The sequence below is a fragment of the Ictalurus punctatus genome, chromosome 17 (genome assembly GCF_001660625.3).
Source record: "Ictalurus punctatus breed USDA103 chromosome 17, Coco_2.0, whole genome shotgun sequence".
NCBI lineage: Eukaryota > Metazoa > Chordata > Actinopteri > Siluriformes > Ictaluridae > Ictalurus > Ictalurus punctatus.
The window spans coordinates 18,796,843-18,820,928 of NC_030432.2; the positions used below are offsets into that span (position 1 = coordinate 18,796,843).

The 24,086-nt window shown below is 36.4% G+C and overlaps 1 protein-coding gene across 4 annotated transcripts; it reads left to right on the plus strand.

Annotated features, from left to right (window-relative positions):
* The first annotated feature begins 5,449 nt into the window (after positions 1-5,449).
* On the plus strand, positions 5,450-20,928 carry LOC108277774 (NACHT, LRR and PYD domains-containing protein 3). Of its 4 annotated transcripts, none has more exons than XR_008398215.1 (19): positions 5,450-5,557; positions 5,819-5,944; positions 6,394-6,495; positions 7,588-7,689; positions 7,939-8,040; positions 9,123-9,224; positions 10,027-10,128; positions 10,386-10,493; positions 11,525-11,626; positions 12,483-12,584; positions 12,842-12,949; positions 14,094-14,189; positions 14,298-16,088; positions 16,188-16,361; positions 16,658-16,831; positions 16,947-17,117; positions 17,339-17,481; positions 18,276-18,449; positions 19,219-20,928. XR_008398215.1 is itself a non-coding variant. In XM_053687303.1 (19 exons), the coding sequence occupies exons 1-19, from the start codon at positions 5,544-5,546 to the stop codon at positions 19,223-19,225; spliced, it is 3,831 nt and encodes a 1,276-aa protein (XP_053543278.1). In that variant the 5' UTR covers positions 5,450-5,543; the 3' UTR covers positions 19,226-20,927. The 4 variants fall into 4 exon arrangements, 3 of the variants coding, with proteins under 3 accessions (XP_053543278.1, XP_053543280.1, XP_053543279.1); XM_053687303.1 differs by having other exon boundaries at positions 17,339-17,512; positions 19,219-20,927; XM_053687305.1 differs by lacking the exon at positions 10,386-10,493 and having other exon boundaries at positions 17,339-17,512; positions 19,219-20,927.
* The last annotated feature ends 3,158 nt before the right edge of the window (positions 20,929-24,086 follow it).

The window sequence follows — 24,086 nt, forward strand, 5'->3', positions numbered from 1 at the left end:
AATCTTTCTATGTTTGGCTGGTTTCAATTAGAAACATAAACAGTATAAAATATTAACACTCCTCTATAGTGCTTAGAAATTTAAACATCATCTGGAACATTGGCTCCAATGTTAAGTCTGCGGTATTAAGTTCTGCTTTAAGAGTCTGACTGAAGTTCACAGAGTCCATATCGGGGGGAAAATGCCGACCACGTTTGGATTATATGAGATTACCATGAAGAAAAACTTTTCCCTGTACTGAAAATAGAAGGGGAAACTTTTTTTAGTCCAAACTTATAATGTAAGTTTTAAGGGCAGGAGTTTAAATCCATCCATAAATAATGCAAATTGTTTTATTATGTATTACTGGAGAACTTATTTGCTACTTCAATCAAGAGCCAATTTAAAGTTCTAAAATGGTAGAAACTAACATTTCAGAGACTTTTCACAAGGATAGCATTTATGGTTAAACATTAACAAAATAGTTGTATTGGTCAGAACACAGACACGGCAAAACCTTCAGCGTTTATACATAACCAGAAACCATGTTTTACTATATTGCTCCAGTGCTAAAAAGGTAGATTGAAATCATTCTAAGGTCTGAAGTGTTGCAGTTTAAGGATTTCATGAAGGAATTCACCAACTGCCGTTAGACTTCCATTATAAGCAGGCATACACGAAGATGCTTTAATTAAGAGGGGCTGCCAAATGAATGTAAAAGTGTGACACCTTTGGATTTTTTTTGGAGATTTAAGGAAACAGCAGCCCCGGCATCTACCACAAGGGGGCAGCCGCACTCCCTGTTCATACGATTATATAAATCGTGTGTGGAAATTTATCTGTGGTAAAATCAAATTTTTTAGCCTACAGATAAGATATACAGGATTTTTCCCCCATCATCATTGAGGATTTGAGCCAAGCACAGTATTCTTACACTGCTAAGACACACTTAAAAAAAGTAACTTTGACATGTTTAGAACAGAAGACTGTCTAATGCACTTCTGTGCTGATTTATCTACAAGCTCATGGACACTTCCAGGACGTTATTGGACATTACAGAGATATCTCACCGGAGAATAAAGAGAGCAGTAAATAAAGTGTGGTCTATATTGTGTACGAACACACACACGGTTTTGGAAATGCATTCTACGAGCTAGATTTTCTCTCCTGTCGGTTCTATGCTCTAATTTAAGATGCCACAAAACATGGCTGGACATGCAGTAGGAAATGCCAGACAGGCAGCACAGTAAGCTGTATTAATTTACCATGAATATATTTCATTCATTCGTAAAAGTTTTATTATTTAAGACAACAAAGTGCATCTGTAGATTTCATCAACTTGATAGAGGCTAATGAGCTTTGCTTTGACTTTTCTATGAGAATTCATATGCATTCTTATGCAGGAATAATGTATTGACAAACAACTTTACCTCGCAGTGCTGCTGATTTGTGGTATCAGATTGTGGTACGTGACACTAGTACCAGCTGTAATTCAAATCACAGGTTTATATTAATGAGCTTGTTTACTAATAATATATCGATTCTATAAGAACTTCCTGGAATAAGTAATTCTGTAACAGAGTTAAAGCTGTGATGTTTTCTCCCATGGGAAAGTCTTCACAAGAGAGAATGTTGCACTTTGTAATTTCTTGGTAAGAAACTGCATTTATTTTTCTCTCTTTTTAACACAAAATAATGTAACTATAAAGGGATTTTTTTTTAAAAAAGAAAGTAAGATCTGTCATTCTGACCCAACTTGATACATTATTTCATTATGTTACATTATTTCACTATATTACCCCTTTTCAATGTAGGTTACAGTCTGTGTTAACTTGATCATATGCTCCATACCCATCTGAATGCTTTGTCCACCACACTGAGCACTCTGAAGTGTCTCTCTTTGTAGGGGGGCAAAACCATGGGGGTTTATGACCATTTGGAGTGCACATCAGTGTACTTTATGATAAAAGTGTCACTCAATCACTACAACTTATGTAAATGAATTTGCTTGGTTTTGTACCTTTTAAAAACACAAAAGCTGTATAATTGTCTGTTAACATGAAGTTCAGTAAATATTATGTGACACAGTCATAATATGTGTAAATATTATATAGGGGGAGGGATTGGGGGGGGGGGGTCTAGACTGATGGTACTCTTACTGAACCTACTGAACTAGCATGATGATGTGTTTTTTGATAGAGAATACAAAGCACTTTCTAAGTCATGCTGCCAAATGCCATTAATGTAAATGAAAAATGAATAGTTTTATTAGAGACCAAGATGACAGATTTGATGGCTCAAGGAACCTTCACGTTATAATTGGTGTAAACTCTGAACTCTTGGAAAATTTTGAACCGTTATGGATTCTTCATTTGGAGGAATCCTTACACACAACAGATTATTTTCTGTTTAGTTCCAAGTAGAACATTTTCTGAAGACTAAGAACCAGGAATTATTCAATAAACATGTAAGGAACCCTAGTGTAGTGCTAATCCTGTGGTAAAAAAAATTATAATAAAGGCCCAAAGTTTTCATTACCTTTCATTATGTATTGTAAAAAAAAAAAATTTATTAAAAAAGAGTGGCTATCTCAATGCAAATTTGGTACAATCAAGAGCCGACTGAAATCCTGTTTATCTCCTGATATTTAAGATACAGTCTCAGAAAAAAAGGGTACTAAACTATACCACCCCAGTCTCTCAGCCTGTACCTTTAAGCATACACCTTTTGTATTTTTAGTATGGATCTTTTACCTAGAAAGATGAATACAGTGTACCTTTTATAGCTTTACTCTAAAAGGTATTTACTGTCAAATTATGTACCTTAAATCTTTTATTTAAATATACACTATATCCACATTTCCAGGTAAAATCTAAAACATTAAAGGTACAAAATATAAGTGTAGCACCCAAGGAACAAGGAAAGGTACGGTTTAGTACCATTTTCCTGAGAGTGTAGCAGTATGTCTCAGTTTCATGGCACACAGACCTTTTCTGTTCTTGTCTTGTAAATGGTGGTATGGCGCCACATGCTGTTGTAGTGTTGTATCACTAGCTCAGATTTTTTAGTGATTTCTAAATATGCCACTTTGTATACTACACAAACTTATACCATAATTTAATTTAATTATAAAAGTAGACTAATTTAATAATTTACACTAGGTAGAAGGAAGAACATCAAGGACAGGAGCTGTTATTATAGTAAACCTTGTTGAGCGATTGAATCAAGGACCAAAAGTGTCTGGCAGATGAGGATTTGAATATAAATTTACCTAATGTGTCTGAGGCTCTGTGAATACACTGTGTTTTTTGGAAAGATGCAGAGGTGTGATGCCCGGGATCTAATCATCTGGTTTCAGTTTTGATTAGAAGAACCTTAGTGGGAAGTCCAGACACTGAGGAAAGAACACTGGATCTCCCATGAAGTGGTCTTCAGTAATGCCTAAAGCATCAGATATTTCAAGTCAAGTCAAATAGATCTTTATTGTCATCAGATCCATATACAGTGTCCAGTACACAGTGAAATGAAATAACGTTTCTCCTGGACCCAAGGTGCAAGATACATGTATGACATACACAGCGTTGGCAGGATGTAAATCAAGTGCAAACTTTGAGAATGTAGATATTGATAGTATGTAGCTTGATATATATATATATATATATATATATATATATATATATATATATATATATATATATATATAAAATGTAGCTTGATATATATATATATATATATATATATATATATATATATATATATATATATATATATATATATATTCACTATATCTTAAATTGATGCATACTGAAGACAGAAATGTATTGTACACATTGAAGACATGAAGATCCTCACTCTTCTCTCTCGGCCATAACAAAGAAACGGTGCGGATAAGATGAGTCTGAAGTTTGCTGAGATATTTTACACTTGAGCTAGGAGCTATGGAGGTCACATGGATTAATGGTTATCTCCAGGTTTGAGGTTTTGATTCCCACTTCCACCCTGTGTGTGCGGAGTTTGCATGTTCACAGGGGGTTTCCTCCGTGTTCCTTCGGTTTCGTCCCCCAGTCGAAAGACATGCATTGTAGTCTGATTGACATCTCTAAATTGTCCATAGTGTGTGAATATGTTAATGTGAGTGCGATTGGCATGCCATCCAGGGTGTCCCCTACCTTGTGCCCCGAGTCCCATGGGATATGCTTCAGGCTCCCCGTGACTCTTCCTTTCTGCCTCCTTAACACAATTGCTAATAGGCATTGAGAGCTTGTACTTCTCTTTAATCATTAATGGCTCATTTCTGCACTTTGTCACCTTATTTGTTCATAATGGATGACAAAGTATTAGGAAACTCAGTGGCTATGTTATGCTATGGGATTTATTTTGCTGGCATGGTTTAGATCCACTAGTCTCCTTAGAGGTAGGAATCACTGCATATACTAAATACAAAGTTCTTCTGATAGATCACATTTATCCTATGATAGAATTTTTGGGATGGGATGGGGAGGTCTTTACCCAAATGAAAACGTCCCCATCCATGAGAGCTCACTGAATGGTGGTTCGATGTAAATCATACACTATGGTCTACACAGTCACCACACCTATAGGAGTTTTTGGACTGACTGAGTTTTAGAGCCACGTAGAAACAATGCCAGCGTGTATTGAAGCTGGTGTTGCATCATGTGGTGACCCAACACCTTACTAACACGTGTTGTTTGTGGAATATACTTAACCCAGCACTCACACTAAGGTGTTTTAAAAAAGAATCCAAGCTTGACCAGATCGACCTGTGTTCTGGCAGCTGGTCAGACAGAGCAGGATATTTTAACAAGGGTGTCATACATACACAACCATGTAAGCGTCACTGTTGTGCTGAGAATGAACCACCACCCAAATAATACCCAGTGATGGTCTAATGGTTCCTTTTTATTGATGAACAAGGTAGAGGGGATATTACCAGTGAAAAGCATGCATTCCTACATAACCACTTCTTTAACTACTTTTTCTGCACAAACATCCAATGCAAGTTCCTTCTCATAAATGGAATTAAAACACTACTTATTGGATATAATAACATTAACACAAGAGAGGGAGAAAAGCTGGCAGCTTTACAATAGGCATGACTGTTGCTATTTACTTAATACCATTTGTGTAATTTGTGGGATGACAATCTCTTGCATGCCACCTTCAAATCTAACTCTGTACATTCTTTCAGTAACATTTACACTTCAGCAGTTCTCAATTTGATTTGGTGACACCTAATCATTGGGTATTGTTTCCCCTGCTCTACCTGTTTAATTTTCTCGTTGAGAAGATAACAAGTAAAACATGTTGACTGCTGGCAAAACACACGGTCTGTTTTATCTTGTTTACCAGGATCTGAGTAATGTTTGTATGAATGCTGATGGTTTGCACTTTGAGCAAGCTGAGACAGAGAGAGTTAAAGCAGAGTAGAGTCACATGATGACTGGGTGGAGCCAAGAGGGGAAACGAAACAGATGCAGCCACAATGGAGCTGGTAGGAGCATTCACAAAACCGGGTAAAATAAGCTAATCACTCAAAGTGAGAAATGGAGCAGAAAAAGTGAGCAACATCTATTTATTATTATTTTTTTGGCCATTAATATGTTTCTAAATAGCTAAAACATTCTTTATGCACTATTAATGTCTTTAGTGTGACAAACTCATTATGGGGCATTTAATTCATCTCCCATGTTAATATCCTTGGCTTTATTGGAGGAATTTAAAGATACTGATTACTGTTGTAGCAAAAATTTGATCTGAACTTTCAGCTGTTTTGTTATGATGTGTGACGTCATGCTGTGTTATGGTGTTCACGACACAGGATGGCAGCTATGAATCAGAGCCCATCTAGAGAAGTGCCCCAGAGAGGGCTGGCAGATTCAGATCTTAGCACAGTGATGTCCAAAATGACAATTAATAAACACCAAGCCGATCCTGAGTGTGAGAAGTAAGTCTGTGTGCAAAATGTTTAACATCAAATTACCATGTTTCAAATTTCATTTAAAACTGCAAAGGCATTACCATGACCTCTGAAGACCTGAGCTGTGATGTTGTAAGCATTTTAAAAATAAATCTTTGTATTATTTTGGAAATAAATCAATTTCTTCAAATTGTTTTGGGCTAAATGTGAAAATGTAATAAACTAATATATTTTGAAACATGGATGGTCAACCACTGGTCATCACAGGTGTTAGTTACTTTGTTAATATTACTTGTAATGTATTATTGTTTATGTTTATTAACTAAAATAAAGTTTACCTAATGGAGCAAATAATATTTCTTAAAATGATGTTGTATGTTACTTGTAACCCATTGTTCATGTTTATTAGACAAATGGAGCCCATTGTGTAGTGTCACGGTGGAAATGTCATATCTAATATTAATCCTCTTTTATAGCATAACACCGACTTCACCTGTATCGAGCTGTGTGTCAATGAAAAGTGACCATTCAATGAACCCTCCACTGAAGTTTCAGGAAGAATCATCAAGCATTCCCGGGTAAGACTAGGAGACGATCTATTAGCACAAGAGTTATGTTCATAGCCTACACTGATTGGCACAGATTTGCATGTAATCTGCATTGTGTCTGAATCAGTGGGATCTTGCATACAGCACCTAGCTCAAGCAAAACTTCAAGTTGTTCTCAAAAAGTCTGACTTGAATCCATTTTAATGAAATTTAAACATGTTGAACTGATTGCTATTATATAATATGTCAGTCTGTTAGTCAACTTAGCACCATAGTGCCTCCAAACATATCTAGGTCTACTTTTGAAAAGAAAAACAAAACAAAAAACATTAGATCCCCCCATTTAAAAAAAAAAAAATCCTCTGATTATACATATTTCTGGAATCAAACAGCCCTTGATCTTGATCTTACTGGAACAATGTTTAAACTAAACCATTAAGCCATTACGGAATGTGAGGGTGAGCTTTCTTTACAAAAGGTGTGCCATCATGTGTTAAGAAGCTGTTATAGGCAGTAGAGTATCCATGTTCATGCTGTGACATGCACAACTGGCACAAATCGAGTTTTAAAAGCTCTATCTATCTCTAAACAGACGGCACAGCTAGATAGCTAGATAGATAGCTAAATAGATTGCTAGATAGATAGATAGATAGATAGATAGATAGATAGATAGATAGATTAGAAATGCAACCATGTGTGATGCATGTACATTCAAATATAATATATAGCATTGTTTTTTTCATAGTTTAAAACTAGCTTCAGCTGTACTAAGCTGTCTGTCCATGAAAACTGAGAATTCAATGAACCCTCCACTGAAGGTTCAAAGATTAGATTACCTGTGAAATATTAATATGTGTGTGTGTGTGTGTGTGTGTGTGTGTGTGTGTGTGTGTGTGTGTGTGTGTGTATGTGTGTGTGATTGTGTGTATGGGTTTGCGAGACAGAGTGTGTGTGACAGAATGTGTATGAGAGAGAGGGGGGATAGATAGATAGATAGATAGATAGATAGATAGATAGATATGAAACTAATGATTAATAACAGAAATGAAGAAGCAGCGATGCATGATGCATGTATATTCAAATATAATATTTAATATAATATTTAGTCTGTTTTTTTCACAGGGGAAAACCACTTTCGCCTGTACCGAGCTGTCTGTCAATGAAAAGTGATAATTCAATGAACCCTCCACTGAAATTTCAAAGTGAAACATCACAAGTGCACAGGTAAGACTCTGATATATAGTGAATACATATGTACAAAGCTGTCACAGCTAATTACAGCTGCATGTATGAAAAGGACCCCTGAAATACACCAGCAGCATTAGATACATGATCATATTCTGTGACGATAGATAGATAGATAGATAGATAGATATGAAACTAATGATTGTTTACAGAAATGAAGAAACATAGATTTGCATGATGCATGTATATTCAAATATAATATTTAATATTTAGTTGTGTTTTTCACAGGGGAAAACAAGCTTCGCCCGTACCGAGCTGTCTGTCAATGAAAAGTGATAATTCAATGAACCCTCCACTGAAATTTCAAAGTGAAACATCACAAGTGCACAGGTAAGACTCTGATAAGACTCTATACACTGCACACATATGTAGAAAGCTGTCACAGCTGCATGTATGAAAATGTCTGAAGCACATTTACCAGTTATGTTTTGGAGGCATGGTTTCCCTCAGGTATCGTTTTTACGATGTTGGAAGAGAGTGCTGTCTAACATGTCATTCCAATATCTGACTCTGAAGGCTATAGCGTAGATTTAACATCAATTTACATCATCCTCGTCAAATCCTTCAGTGAGCACTCATGTCCTCATGTCCATAATAACTGCATCCAGCTATTATGAGCCTTTGCATTAATTCTACAAGTCTCTGGAACTGTACTACAGGGACAGAATACTGTTCTTCTAAAAAGATATTCCCTGAGGTGTTGATTTGATGATGGTGGTCGAGTGCTTTCTGACAAATCAGTCCAAAATCTCCCATAGGTGTTCAAATGGGTTGAGATTTGGTGATTATGAAGGTCATAGCATTTAATGTGCATCCTTTTCATCCTCATGTTCATTCAGGACAATCCATCAGGAGAGATCACGCACATTTACAAACAAATGTTTGTTACAGTGGAAGAAGTATCAGGACAGGCACTGAAGTGTTCTTGTTTCATTTCATTTCATTCAGCCTTGTTATCATTGAGGGTAAAGTTTATGCACTCTTTAGATTAGCCCTACAGTGATAATGATGGAATTCTGGCAAAGTAATACATACTGTGCCCTAGCACACACCAGACTAACCTACTTAAGGTGGTAGAGCGCGTTGTTTCCCAGACCACGTGACTCTACATGCCGAAGTGTCCTTTGGCAAGACACTGAACCCCAAGTTGCTCCCGATGGCAAGCTAGCGCTTTGCATGGCAGCTCAGCTACCATTGGTGTATGTGTGTGGGTGGGTGGGCTGGTGGGTGGGTTTGCAAGACAGACTGTGTGTGACAGAGTGTCTATGAGAGAGAGGGGGGATAGATAGATAGATAGATAGATAGATAGATAGATAGATAGATAGATACAGAAATAAAGAAACATAGCTATGCATGATGTGTGTATATTCAAATATAATATTTAATATAATATTTAGTCTCTTTTTTCACAGGGGAAAACAAGCTTCGCCCGTACCGAGCTGTCTGTCAATGAAAAGTGATAATTCAATGAACCCTCCACTGAAATTTCAAAGTGAAACATCACAAGTGCACAGGTAAGACTCTGATATATAGTGAATACATATGTACAAAGCTGTCACAGCTAATTACAGCTGCATGTATGAAAATGACCCCTGAAATACACCAGCAGCATTAGATACATGATCATATTCTGTCAAGTACAACATGCAGTGTAGCTCATGCCCGCTGCCCAGCTTCTACACACATTAGCATGTATATTTTGTGCAAACAAATATGCTCTTTAAATAAAATTTCAAAGTCAAATTCATTATTTTATCAGCAGATCTTTAAAAATAATTTACAAATGAAAAAATGCTGCGTACATAAGTATTTACCCCCTTTAGACTAGTACTTGTCAGAACCACCTTTTTCTTCACAAAAAAAAAACAAAAACAAAAAAAACTTTACATTTGTTGGCGTAAGTTCCTACCAGCTTTGCACTCTGTTGGGAATGTTTTTCACCCATTCATCCTGACAAAAGTTCTTCAAGTTAGTTGGATGTTGTTCCAGTCAATATTTATTTATTTATTTATTTATTTAATTGCAAACTCGTGTTCTCTTACAGTACAGTGAATTTTCAAAATCAAAATGAATTATTGGTCAGCAAGTATTTCAAAGAAGAAGAAAAAAAACCCCAGAAAAATGCTGCTTGAATAAGTATTCAACCCCCAAGTTTCCCAGAAAGTCCAGATGAAGATAGATAGATAGATAGATAGATAGATAGATAGAGAGAGAGATATGAAACTAATGATTGATTACAGAAATAAAGAAACATAGCTATGCATGATGCATGTATATTCAAATATAATATGTAATATTTAGTTGGGTTTTTCACAGGGGAAAACAAGCTTCGCCCGTACCGAGCTGTCTGTCAATGAAAAGTGATAATTCAATGAACCCTCCACTGAAATTTCAAAGTGAAACATCACAATTGCACAGGTAAGATTCTGACAAGACTCTGATATACACTGCACACATATGTAGAAAGCTGTCACAGCTGCATGTATGAAAATGACACTTTCATAAGACAAACATAAGATACATGATCATATTCTGTGAATTTCAATATGTAGTGTATCCATCAATCATGTAAAAATAAACAAGGCAGTAAAATTGCATTTCCTTCATTTAGAACTGTTAAGTCATTACAGATACACAAGCAATGGAGTATTCTGACATTATCCATGTACATTCAGGACGATAAAACAGGAGAGATCCCACACATCAGCACCCAGCTGTGCGTCTCTCAAAAGTAACTGGTCTCTGGACCTACCAGACTCTTTTAACAAATCTTCTGGGCACAGGTAAGAGTTCTGAAGCACATTTACCAGTTATGTTTTGGAGGCATGGTTTCCCAAAGGTGTAATTTTTACTATGTTGGAAGAGAGTGCTGTCTAACATGTCATTCCAATATCTGACTCTGAACGCTATAGCGTAGACTTAACATCAATTTACATCATACTCGTCAAATCCTTCAATGAGCACTCATGTCCATAATACCTGTGTCTAGCTATTATGAGCCTTTGCATTGATTCTACAAGTCTCTGGAACTGTACTACAGGGACAGAATACTGTTCTTCTAAAAAGATATTCCCTGAGGTGTTGATTTGATGATGGTGGTCGAGTGCTTTCTGACAAATCAGTCCAAAATCTCCCATAGGTGTTCAAATGGGTTGAGATTTGGTGATTGTGAAGGTCATAGCATTTAATGTGCATCCTTTTCATCCTCATGTTCATTCAGGACAATCCATCAGGAGAGATCACGCACATTTACAAACAAATGTTTGTTACAGTGGAAGAAGTATCAGGACAGGCACTGAAGTGTTCTTGTTTCATTTCATTTCATTCAGCCTTGTTATCATTGAGGGTAAAGTTTATGCACTCTTTAGATTAGCCCTACAGTGATAATGATGGAATTCTGGCAAAGTAATACATACTGTGCCCTAGCACACACCAGACTAACCTACTTAAGGTGGTAGAGCGCGTTGTTTCCCAGACCACGTGACTCTACATGCCGAAGTGTCCTTTGGCAAGACACTGAACCCCAAGTTGCTCCCGATGGCAAGCTAGCGTTTTGCATGGCAGCTCAGCTACCATTGGTGTATGTGTGTGGGTGGGTGGGCTGGTGGGTCGGTTTGCAAGACAGACTGTGTGTGACAGAGTGTCTATGAGAGAGAGGGGGGATAGATAGATAGATAGATAGATAGATAGATAGATAGATAGATAGATATGAAACTAATGATTGATTACAGAAATAAAGAAACATAGCTATGCATGATGTGTGTATATTCAAATATAATATTTAATATAATATTTAGTCTCTTTTTTTTCACAGGGGAAAACAAGCTTCGCCTGTACCGAGCTGTCTGTCAATGAAAAGTGATAATTCAATGAACCCTCCACTGAAATTTCAAAGTGAAACATCACAAGTGCACAGGTAAGACTCTGATATATAGTGAATACATATGTACAAAGCTGTCACAGCTAATTACAGCTGCATGTATGAAAATGACCCCTGAAATACACCAGCAGCATTAGATACATGATCATATTCTGTCAAGTACAACATGCAGTGTAGCTCATGCCCGCTGCCCAGCTTCTACACACATTAGCATGTATATTTTGTGCAAACAAATATGCTCTTTAAGTAAAATTTCAAAGTCAAATTCATTATTTTATCAGCAGATCTTTAAAAATAATTTACAAATGAAAAAATGCTGCTTACATAAGTATTTACCCCCTTTAGACTAGTACTTGTTAGAACCACCTTTTTCTTCACAAAAAAAAACAAAAACAAAAAAAACTTTACATTTGTTGGCGTAAGTTCCTACCAGCTTTGCACTCTGTTGGGAATGTTTTTCACCCATTCATCCTGACAAAAGTTCTTCAAGTTAGTTGGATGTTGTTCCAGTCAATATTTATTTATTTATTTATTTACTTATTTACTTATTTATTTATTTAATTGCAAACTCATGTTCTCTTACAGTACAGTGAATTTTCAAAATCAAAATGAATTATTGGTCAGCAAGTATTTCAAAGAAGAAGAAAAAAAACCCAGAAAAATGCTGCTTGAATAAGTATTCAACCCCCAAGTTTCCCAGAAAGTCCAGATGGAGATAGATAGATAGATAGATAGATAGATAGATAGATAGAGAGAGAGAGAGAGAGAGAGATAGATAGATAGATAGATAGATATGAAACTAATGATTGATTACAGAAATAAAGAAACATAGCTATGCATGATGCATGTATATTCAAATATAATATGTAATATTTAGTTGGGTTTTTCACAGGGGAAAACAAGCTTCGCCCGTACCGAGCTGTCTGTCAATGAAAAGTGATAATTCAATGAACCCTCCACTGAAATTTCAAAGTGAAACATCACAATTGCACAGGTAAGATTCTGACAAGACTCTGATATACACTGCACACATATGTAGAAAGCTGTCACAGCTGCATGTATGAAAATGACACTTTCATAAGACAAACATAAGATACATGATCATATTCTGTGAATTTCAATATGTAGTGTATCCATCAATCATGTAAAAATAAACAAGGCAGTAAAATTGCATTTCCTTCATTTAGAACTGTTAAGTCATTACAGATACACAAGCAATGGAGTATTCTGACATTATCCATGTACATTCAGGACGATAAAACAGGAGAGATCCCACACATCAGCACCCAGCTGTGCGTCTCTCAAAAGTAACTGGTCTCTGGACCTACCAGACTCTTTTAACAAATCTTCTGGGCACAGGTAAGAGTTCTGAAGCACATTTACCAGTTATGTTTTGGAGGCATGGTTTCCCAAAGGTGTAATTTTTACTATGTTGGAAGAGAGTGCTGTCTAACATGTCATTCCAATATCTGACTCTGAACGCTATAGCGTAGACTTAACATCAATTTACATCATACTCGTCAAATCCTTCAATGAGCACTCATGTCCATAATACCTGTGTCTAGCTATTATGAGCCTTTGCATTGATTCTACAAGTCTCTGGAACTGTACTACAGGGACAGAATACTGTTCTTCTAAAAAGATATTCCCTGAGGTGTTGTTTTGATGATGGTGGCCGAGCGCTTTCTGACAAATCAGTCCAAAATCTCCCATAGGTGTTCAAATGGGTTGAGATTTGGTGATTGTGAAGGTCATAGCATTTAATGTGCATCCTTTTCATCCTCATGTTCATTCAGGACAATCCATCAGGAGAGATCACGCACATTTACAAACAAATGTTTGTTACAGTGGAAGAAGTATGAGGACAGGCACTGAAGTGTTCTTGTTTCATTTCATTTCATTCAGCCATGTTATCAATGAGGATAAAGTTTATGCACTCTTTAGATTAGCCCTACAGTGATAATGATGGAATTCTGGCAAAGTAATACACACTATGCCCTAGCACACACCAGACTAACCTACTTAAGGTGGTAGAGCGCATTGTTTCCCAGACCACGTGACTCTACATGCCGAAGTGTCCTTTGAACCCCAAGTTGCTCCCGATGGCAAGCTAGCTCTTTGCATGGCAGCTCAGCTACCATTGGTGTGTGTGTGTGTGTATGTGTATGTGAATGGGTGAATGAGAACCAGTGTAAAGCGCTTTGTAGAACCGCTAAGGTTAAAAAAAGTGCCATATAAGTGCAGACCATTTACCATTACTTAGAAAGGAATCAGCTCGCATCTAAGGGGATTGTCCCTGTTAATGTAAGTGCCCTTTAGACAAGAGTGCCAGTAGTAGACCTCAAAGACTTCAAGACAGTCAAGGAGAGCAGCAGAGAAAATGCACTAAATGAAAATGATGTAGAAAGATGTGGATATGGTTAATATTTTAATACATAAAGTTATTTAGTATCAGAGCTGGTCTTTTTAACAATTGTACAACTTTTGACACTTTTCTCCAAAGAAATAGCAAAAGAACCAAGATTCCTCCAAGCAAACCAAGGACAAACTTAACTGGCATTTCACAAAGCATGATTCACGCTGCTCATGACTCTCAAAAGTAAGCCAACTTCTTGTTACATATTTATTAAAGATTGTTTTTACTATGTTTGTTTGTTTATTGTTAAAAATAATTCTATGTGTGGTCAATAATGTGCTCATATTACAGGTACACAGAATTACCTAGCAAAGAATTATGCATGAAATTAAAATCCAGGCTAAAGAATCGATTCCAGTGGTTATCTGACGGACTACAAAGACATGGAACACGTCTCAGTGACATCTACACAGAGCTTTACATTACAGAGGGAGGAAGTGGAGAAGTGAATAATGAACACGAGGTGAGACAGATTGAGACAGCATCAAGAATTCACCAGTCAGCAGATGACAAGCCAATCAAATGCAATGACATATTTAAACCCTTACATGGACATGATGTAAGGGTTATGCTGACAAAGGGAGTTGCTGGCATTGGAAAAACAGTCTCTGTGCAGAAATTCATCCTGGACTGGGCTGAAGACACAGCAAATCAGGATGTCCACTTCATATTGCCACTTCCCTTCAGGGAGCTTAACTTGATGAAGCACCAGAGCTTCAGTCTGGAGGATCTGGTTCACCATTTCTTTCCAGAGCTAAAAGAAATAAAGTTTACCAACGTTACCACACACAACACTGTGTTTATTTTTGATGGTCTGGATGAACATCGTTTACTCCTGGATTTTCAAAACAGTATGGTTGTAAGTGAGGTAAATATTCCTACCTCAGTTGATGTTTTACTGACAAACCTCATCAAGGGGAATCTTCTTCCTTCTGCATTCATTTGGATAACCTCCAGACCAGCAGCAGCCAGTCAAATTCCTCATGAATGGATAAGTCAGGTCACTGAGATCCGAGGATTTAATGACCCTCAAAAGGAAGAGTACTTAAGGAAGAACATTAGAGACGAAAGCCTGGCCAATGACGTCATCAAGCATCTGAAGTTGTCAAGGAGCCTCTACATCATGTGCCACATACCCGTGTTTTGTTGGATTTCAGCAACTGTTCTGGAGAAGATGTTAAAAGAAGCAGAAGGTAAACCAATTCCCAAGACACTGACTCAAATGTACACACATTTTCTAATAATTCAGACTTGCATTAAAAAGGAAAAGTATAATGAGTCTCAGCAGAAAGACAGCGAGATGATTATTAAATTAGGAGAGCTTGCCTTCAAACAGTTGCTAAAAGGAAATTTGATCTTCTACGAGGAAGACTTGAAAGAGTGTGGCATCAATGTCAAGGATGCAGTCCTGTACTCCGGGGTTTGCACTCGAATCTTCAGAGAGGACTTTGAGCTTGTCCATAGTAAAGGAAAGGTCTTCTGCTTCGTCCATTTAAGCATCCAGGAACATCTTGCAGCTTTGTATGTGCACATAACCTTCAGCAAAGGGAACAAAACTGTGCTTAACCAGTGGAAATCGACAAAATGCGCCATTACATTTTCATGTTTGTCCCTCACTGACCTCCACAAGAGTGCTGTGGACAAAGCCTTGCAAAGCAAAAGTGGAGAGCTTGACCTGTTCCTTCGCTTCCTTCTTGGCATCTCTCAGGAAAGCAACCAGGCTCTACTTAAAGAGCTGTTGCCACAGCTATCAGCATGCAGTTCCCAAAGTGTTCAAGACACAATCGAGTACATCAAGATCCGGCTCAGGATGCATCTTAATCCAGAGAAGTATATCAACTTGTTTCACTGCCTAAATGAACTCAATGACTTTTCTCTAGAAGAGGAGATACAAAATTTCCAGACATCCAGGCGCCTTGCCAAAACCAAGCTCTCTCCTTCACAGTGGTCTGCTCTGGTGTTTGTGTTGCTGACCTCAGGAAATGCTCTAGACATCTTTGACCTGAGGAAATACACCATGGACAATACAGATGAATGCCTTCAGAGAATGCTGCCTGTTGTGATGGCATCCAGAACAGCTGAGTAAGTTTTCATATCTGCAACAAAGTGAAGATTATAATACAAATATTTTCAGAAAGCTTTTTTGTTTGTATCAACTTTGTCTCCTGATTTGTCTTCCAGAGTCAGAAACTGTAACCTCACAGACAAAGGCATTCAAGCTCTGACCTCAGCCCTCAGCTCAAAGTCTTCATGCCTCAGAGAACTGAAACTCAGTGGTAATATTTTGCGTCAGTCTGGCGTAAAAATTCTTTCTGAAGGTCTTCAAAGTCCACACTGTAAACTGGAAATTCTGGAGTAAGTTCATCATGTTTTGAACACGAATAAGTATGCCACCTATTAATTGTTGTTTAGTATTACCAGTGCTGGCCCAACATGAACAATTAGAGTATTACAGTGTGCTGTACACTGCTGAAAAATTCTTCACCGGATGTTAACACTTCTACTTAAACCTTCTCTGAATGCAAACCCATTTGTTGTGATGTTCAAAATAGGACTTTCATACTAGACCTTCCCTCATACTAGAACTAGATTAAAGGGTTCTAGAGTATACGCCATTGTCTATATTCCTAATTCTGTTTGTTTTATGGCAGCTTGTCTGAGTGTGAAATTCAAGCAGAAGATTGCAGGTCCCTGTTTTCAGCCCTTAATTTAAACCCTTCACACCTGAGAAAGCTTGACCTGAGCTTTAATCCCCTGGGCCAATCAGGAATATTCTTCCTCTCTGATGCTCTGCAGAAGCCACAATGTAGGCTGGAGACATTAAAGTGAGTGCTAGATCACTCTTTTATATACTTTTAAACAGTCACTTAAGGTCATTTATCTAGACAAAATGACTGTTTTGATATTTTATTGAAGATGAAACTTACAATTTGTCTCCAGGCTTTTTAACTGTCAACTAAACAGCCAAAGCTGTGCACACCTGGCTGAAGCGCTGAACAATAACTCCAGCTTGATTGAATTGGATTTGAGTAAAAATGATCTTAAGTACTACGGAGCACAACATCTCTCTAATGGCCTGAGGAATCCTTCCTGTAAACTAAGCATTCTAAGGTAGTGGATTTGTGTAAAATATATTAATATCACCTTAAGTTTCAGAATAAATGTTTACTTTCAGGGCGAAGCTTAAAATGTGTAATTTTGTGTTTGCATGAGAAAAGCATTACATAAGTAATAAGACACTGATGGCTCTTATGCTAGAGTTAAGCAAAGTGTTTGATAATCTCAAATGAGCTATGTGCTAACAGCATTTATCTGCCTGTTTCCTTGTACAGCCTAGCAGACTGTGGCATCACCATTAACGCTTGCCGCTCACTGTGTAACGCTCTAAATTCAAACCCGTCTCACCTGAGTGAGCTGTGTCTGAACAGGAATCCAGTTATGGACAGAGGAGTACAGCACATCTCTGATTTTCTAAGTAAGCCCTGCTGTAAGCTGGAGAAGCTAAGGTGAACATTAATTCATTTCAATTCTATAAATAGGAACTTTAAAGGAATAACTTTAAATAAATCTATATTGGGGGAATATTAAGCACACAGATCAGGCAAAATGGTTCCACATACCTCAAATCTAGCCAAGCAGCCAAAGCAAGTTTTCTGTCTAAATTTAACTTCTGTAGTTTTGCAGTGAAGGTAACATGGTTAACATGTAATGGAAGTTTATGACTACCAATCATTGTCTGGTTATACAAAAGTTGCATTTGAAAAAAAATAAAATCCTGTATTTAAAATGCTAAATATATAATCAAGCAGTTTCAGTTTTCAGTAGTGATATACTTTTGTAATGTTCCAGATAAAAAAAAAAATTCATATAGTGTCACAAACCATAAATGCTAGAGAGTAGCATTTTTATGTGATTGTTAGTTAGAATGATGCTAATTGATGATCAAAAACTTATTAGGTTTGTATCTCCAGCGCAAGAGCAATGAAACAAAATTGGTATCTAGGCTGACCTTAAATGTAAATTAAATCTTTTCCCCCAACCAGTCCTTTAACTTGGGTACAATTTGAATCATTTCTTAATTGAATATTAAAGAACTTAATAAATGTATTTTTAAAAAAACAGTCAGATGATAGTAGGTCAGTCAGTGAAAGATGTAAATATATAGTATACTTTTAAATGCAGCCCGTTTTCACATGGTACTTTATACTGTAGCTGCTTACACTTTTTTGGAGACATGCACCAAGTGTAATTAAATCTTTATTTTTCTAGGTTGTCATACTGTTCTGTCACTGAAAGTGGTTGTACCGCTCTGGCCTCGGCTCTCACATTGAACCCTTCACACCTCAAAGAGCTGGAACTAACTGGGAACCAACCAGGGAAATCTGGACGGGACAAACTTTCAGCTTTACAAGAGCATAAAGACTACAGACTGGAAAAATTAAAGTGAGTTGTCCTCTTTTAATCTAGACATGTGCTGATATCTATAATATTACAATGTCCAGATAATCCAAGCAGGAACCTGGCAAATTTATTCAAAAACTCAGGGTCACTAGTAACCTGTAGAAGCAGGAAGATTTTCTGTGCAGGGCATGGAGCTTGTCACACTTAGCTAATTTATATTGACTATACACTTAGCTAATGCATTTTTGTGCTCTTGTCTTGTCTTTATAAGTGTCCGTGGAGGCGTGAAGAGATTCGCACAACAAAGAGAATCCATTGCAGGAACTTTACTTACTAATTAAGCACAAATTTACAAGAATATTATGTTCTTGTAGAACAACCATCCGCACCGGAGCCTGTGAGCATACTGCGTTAAACATAAACAAAACAGCGAACTAGTTCCTGTATAATGACGTAGCCACATCTGATTAGCTAATACAGAACTCATTATTAAGACATATACAATAACTGTAACTCAAACAACTTATATTTACTTAATTAACACTACAACAGTATATTGATATCTGATCGCTTGAACACATGAATGCACAGCCCTTTTATCCGTCCTACTAACATGTTTTTTATTAGTGGAAGTACAACATGACTTACTTATTGTTACATAACTTTAACAGCTTCTGTAGTAGGGTGAGAGAACAAAACTGAAAAATAATTCTAATTGTACCAAACATTTACTAGTGCTCCCAGAAGAACTATTTAAGTTTGAGTAACTTTATTACCATGATTAATCATGTTTTTTCGTATATCATTGTAGGTTATAGAAGACTATAAGCTCCTGCACAGGACAAAATTAAATGTATTCTGTCATGTCCTTCTGCCACGAGTCAATGGAATGCACAGTATGAAAAAGCATATGATGCTTGAAAAAGAAATGGAAGTATGAAAGTGAATGACTACTCACACTGGACATGGTGATCTACTCTGGTCTTTGTCTTTCACCTGAAGAAAGACAATATACAATGCACATGAGTGTCTTCTGAGATGCTGTTGTGATGGCATCAAGAACAACTTAGTAAGTTTGTCTGTCTAGTATTTTATAAGACAGGCTTTGTATTTTCATACTGTTGTGGGTGTTTTGTTGAAAGCTGCAATATACACAAAAAATATTATATCGGGTAGCACAGATTTCTCAAGCCAGATATATACTGTAAAAGTGCAATGCTGCGTTTATTTGTAATACTCTGTTTAGTGTTGTTAGTTTTGTGAAAGATTCCTTTTACATTTGTGAATATTAAAAAATTACATTTTTAAAATATTTTAAAATATTAGAACTTGTTTAGAACTTTTCACTTATTGTAAGAAAGTCTCCACATTCACTGCAGAATCTTACCTCTTGGAGGTAGAATGTCATTTGTCACAAGTTTCAGGTTTTTTTAAGGCATGATGTAACAAGACATGTGGTGATAACCAGTTAAATAACCAGTGGTGAAAACCAGTTGGGTGGCTGTGGCTCAGGTGGTAGAGTGGGTTGTCCACTAATCATAGGGTTGTCGTATTGATTCCTGGCCCACAGGGCAAGTTAGCGCCTTGCATGGCAGTTCTGCTACCATTGGTGTGTGTGTGTGAATGGGTCAATGAGACACAATGTAAAGCACTTTGGAACTGGTTAGGTTAAAAAAGTGCTATATAAGTGCAGATATAAATGATATATCTTGGTGCATGTACAGGGAAAAAATCAGTGGTTCAACATTGGCCCTTATCAGTTGGAGATGGTACAATGCATAATATTTTTATCATGGGACATAACAATATTGTCCCTATATCTTAGTTCTATTCAAAAGGATGTTGCCTAGATAAGCACCATATTCACACAATGTTTGCATACCCTACAGCTGGTGGTAGCATCACGTTTAGAGTTACCCATAGCTTCTTTGTTGTGTCTTTTATTGACTAATACCCTTCTTCCTCTCTGTGCAATTGTGCAATATTCTTTTCATGTTTAGTAATGGATTTAATGGTGCTTCATGGGATGTTAAAAGTTTGGGATCCGTTTTTTTTCTCTTTTTACAACCCAACAATGATTGATACGTACGCAGAGTTTTGTCATTGACTTGTTTTGATAGCTCCTGGCTCTGCCTGATGCTGTATGGTTAAGTATGTTCTTGAACAAAATTTGGTGCCTTCCGTTTTTTGTAGTTGTATAAGTCAGGGCATAACATATAACCAATTTATTGTTCAGCATAGATTATTTTAATGGTTAATGGTGGGTTCTTTAAAGACACCACTTCATAAAGAATGGCCTGGTATTCCACTACATATTATACAGGATTTGTATGATTTGGGTCCAGAGGCTCTTCTGATCACAAACAGACTTTTTTCTTTATATGATATAGTTGCATTGGTACCTTTCTGTTATTTTGTCAGTCCTATGTATGTGAACATTTTACTTGCACTATGTCTCTGATGATTGACTATGTGCAGTATGCATTGTATTACTTTTAACTATTCTTTTTTATATATATATATATATATATATATATATATATAAGAATGTAGTACATAAAGTGATGAAATATAAACAAATAAAATTATTTATTCCATATTTAATACTCTATGACTTCACTTCCTTTTGAAATACAACTTCATCTTATTAGCAATTTCATCTTGTTACCTAGATATACTTTGTGTTAAACTGAAACTACTGTATAAGAGAAAGCCAGCTGCATTTGAAACACAGCAGGTCATTGCTCCTGGACACTTGAGAGGAAGAAAAACAACTGACTCTAAATTCCCAATGGAGCTGAAGTAATCCACTGGACTACAAAGAAATAAAGAAAGGAATGCTGTGTGGAAATCTCTCGAGACTCCAAACAGCACCTGCACCGATGTCTGCAAGCTCTGTGGGTTCTTCAGGCACTTCAATAAATGGTTTCAACCGTCCAGTTATTTTGAAAGCAGTCAATCAATAGAGACATGTTTGGTGTCCAAATCTAGCTTATATTTTGACTTGTTTTGCTGTGGGGCTCTGATGCTATTACAGGTAAATTATGAAAACCACCAATTGACATAAACCAAACAGCATTAATATAAAGTATGTGAAAATGAGAATTTTTTAAAAATGTAATTAATACACAATAAAAACAACCCAAATTGAGCGTTGTGGGATTTTTTTTTTTTTTTTTTTTTTTTTTTTAAATAGCCCAACGGTTGGGTTAAATATAGGACGGAACACATTTTGGCCTAAAGTCAAGGCTATCAAGTTGGGTTGTTAATTTTAACCCAGCAAATGGGTTGTTTTTCAACCCAAGGATGGTTTCTATGGTTTTTACAAAAACGCTGGGTTAATATTATTTCATAAATGGGTTAATATTTTCAGGGTTATTTGAAAATGTCAAATATACCACATTATTAACAAATACGTCAACATGGTGTCTCCTTTATTTATACACAAGAAAGTGTTCAGAAATGTATTGCTAGAGCTGCGTTTGTATTGCTATGTATTGCTAAAGCGGTGTTTATATATAGACTTTGAAGTAAATGACTCAAATAAGTCATATATTTCAGATAAAAAGATTTTGATCAATGAGATGTTTAAAACTGAGTAACCATCTTATGATCCACTGGGCATTACAAACAAGTAAGCCAAAGCTAACGAAGATAGCGGTGCATTTAATGTCATGTAAACTGGACTGTTATCGCACGTTTTTGCTTTTTCTAGTGTACAGTGATGGTTTTATGGATAAATATATTGATATGAACCATGCTTCTTCAAATACATCTAACAGTCGGTCTGTCAGTGAAAATGACCCAGTCACTAACCCAGAGGATGGGTTAAACAAAACTACCCAAAAACTACACAAGACTGAGAAAATAACCCAATTAAATGACCCAAAAGGCTCAACCCAATTTGATTTGAAAAATTAACCCAGCATTTTTAGAGTGTATAATCATACAATAGATGTATTTACTCTGTCTCTTCAAATTCAGTGATAAGAATTGGCATACTCTGAAGAAGCTGCAGGTAAAGCTACAGCAAACAGAAAACATTTCCGGCTTCCTGCCCTTATAACATATTGCTCTACTGTAGTAAAAGCCTCAGTTTGATGGAGTTGGTAGAACATGAGGTTTTGGTGTGGTTTATATTGAATTATAATTTTATTTACAGTAGATAATGGCACTGTTGTTTTGTTTTTTTTTGTTTTTTTTACAATAAATTCAGAGCACTGTAAAAATACAGATTTTGTTGCAGTCATTACAGCCATCAGTGCCTAAAGTCCCTATAACAATCTGCATTGTGTTCTCAGAAGGGTTCTTCCATATGCCATATTAATCACCATATACGACACTCCTCCTTAGGTGTCTTCAAGCTCTCCTTTAGTTTGTTACATTTGTTAATTTGGTAGATACATAAATAGCAACAATGTTAATCCAATGTTAGCTTGACAATTTATTTTTTATACACAATACAACAAAGTTAGCTAAGTGGCTACTGAATTTTTAGCTACTTCTAGACAGGTAATGTTTAAGTTAGCTATTTAGCTGGATAACTAGCTGTTATTATGTTTACGTAGCTGGCTAGCTTAATTGATAAATATTAATATGGTATGCTTTCTTACTTTAACTCATGAGTTTATGTGAGTTCCCTCTCTCGTGAAAATACTGTGACCTTTTTCTCAACAACCTATATCACAGTAATATGTCTTTCTCCCTTAGTTTCCAAAACATGCTACTGCTGTACCCATGGGCCCTGTCGGGTTTTTTTTTTTTTTTTTAACTAGACTGAAGAGCACACTGTTGCTGAGGCACATGACTGTCTGATGATTTGTGTCTAACCAATAAGAATTAAAACTATTGTCTGATATATATATATATATATATATATATATATATATATATATATATATATATATATATATATATATATATATATATATATGCGTGTGTGTGTGTATTCTCATCTTTTTGAATAAACTGAGAGACTGAAACTGCTATCTGACCTTGTGTGTGTGTGTGTGTGTGTGTGTGTGTGTGTGTGTGTGTGTGTGTGTGTGTGTGTGTGTGTGTCTTATAGCAACTCTCCCAAGCACTTGAAACAGGATATAGCTGTGGCAGTGTGACAGCACCTTTTATTCTCAGCTTCATCAATTTCATATTCTATATTTTCTACATCATCAAAAGATTTTCTAACAGTTTACTGGTGTCAGAAGTGGGATTCCCAGGTGGAGGTTAGAATATTTTCTTTGATTATGTAGTAAGGTTTGCCTCCATGTAGGAATCCTATTCACCTCAGTTATGGGCTGTCATAGCCTCGCCTATGGTGTTTTCTGTTGGGATAATTCTAATGTGAATTATTGACACATAACTAACATAAGGAGTAGTTGAAAGAAACTGTGGTTATTCTTTCCTCACTGATCCATCTCAGTGAGAGACTTATCTAGCTTCACAGACCTTACACGTAAAACTCTTATAAGAAACTAATTTTCCTGTAAAACTTATCTTGTAACTCAGTTATTTCATTGAAACTCACACTGACACAGCATTCCTGATTTTCTTTTTATGTTATTTTATGGTTTGAAGTAACTTTGTGTGTGTTGTTTGTTCTGTATATAATTATTAGACATGGGTGGAAGTGGCCAGTCCAAAAACACTCCAAATGATTGGATGTACAGTCGGGGATTTGGC

Excerpts from the sequence above, each read along its gene's own strand:
- LOC108277774 (XM_053687303.1), top strand. Across the intron at positions 11,627-12,482 it reads GAAACATCACAAGTGCACAG|GGGAAAACAAGCTTCGCCCG; the intron begins GTAAGACTCTGA and ends GGTTTTTCACAG. Across the intron at positions 14,190-14,297 it reads GCTGCTCATGACTCTCAAAA|GTACACAGAATTACCTAGCA; the intron begins GTAAGCCAACTT and ends CTCATATTACAG.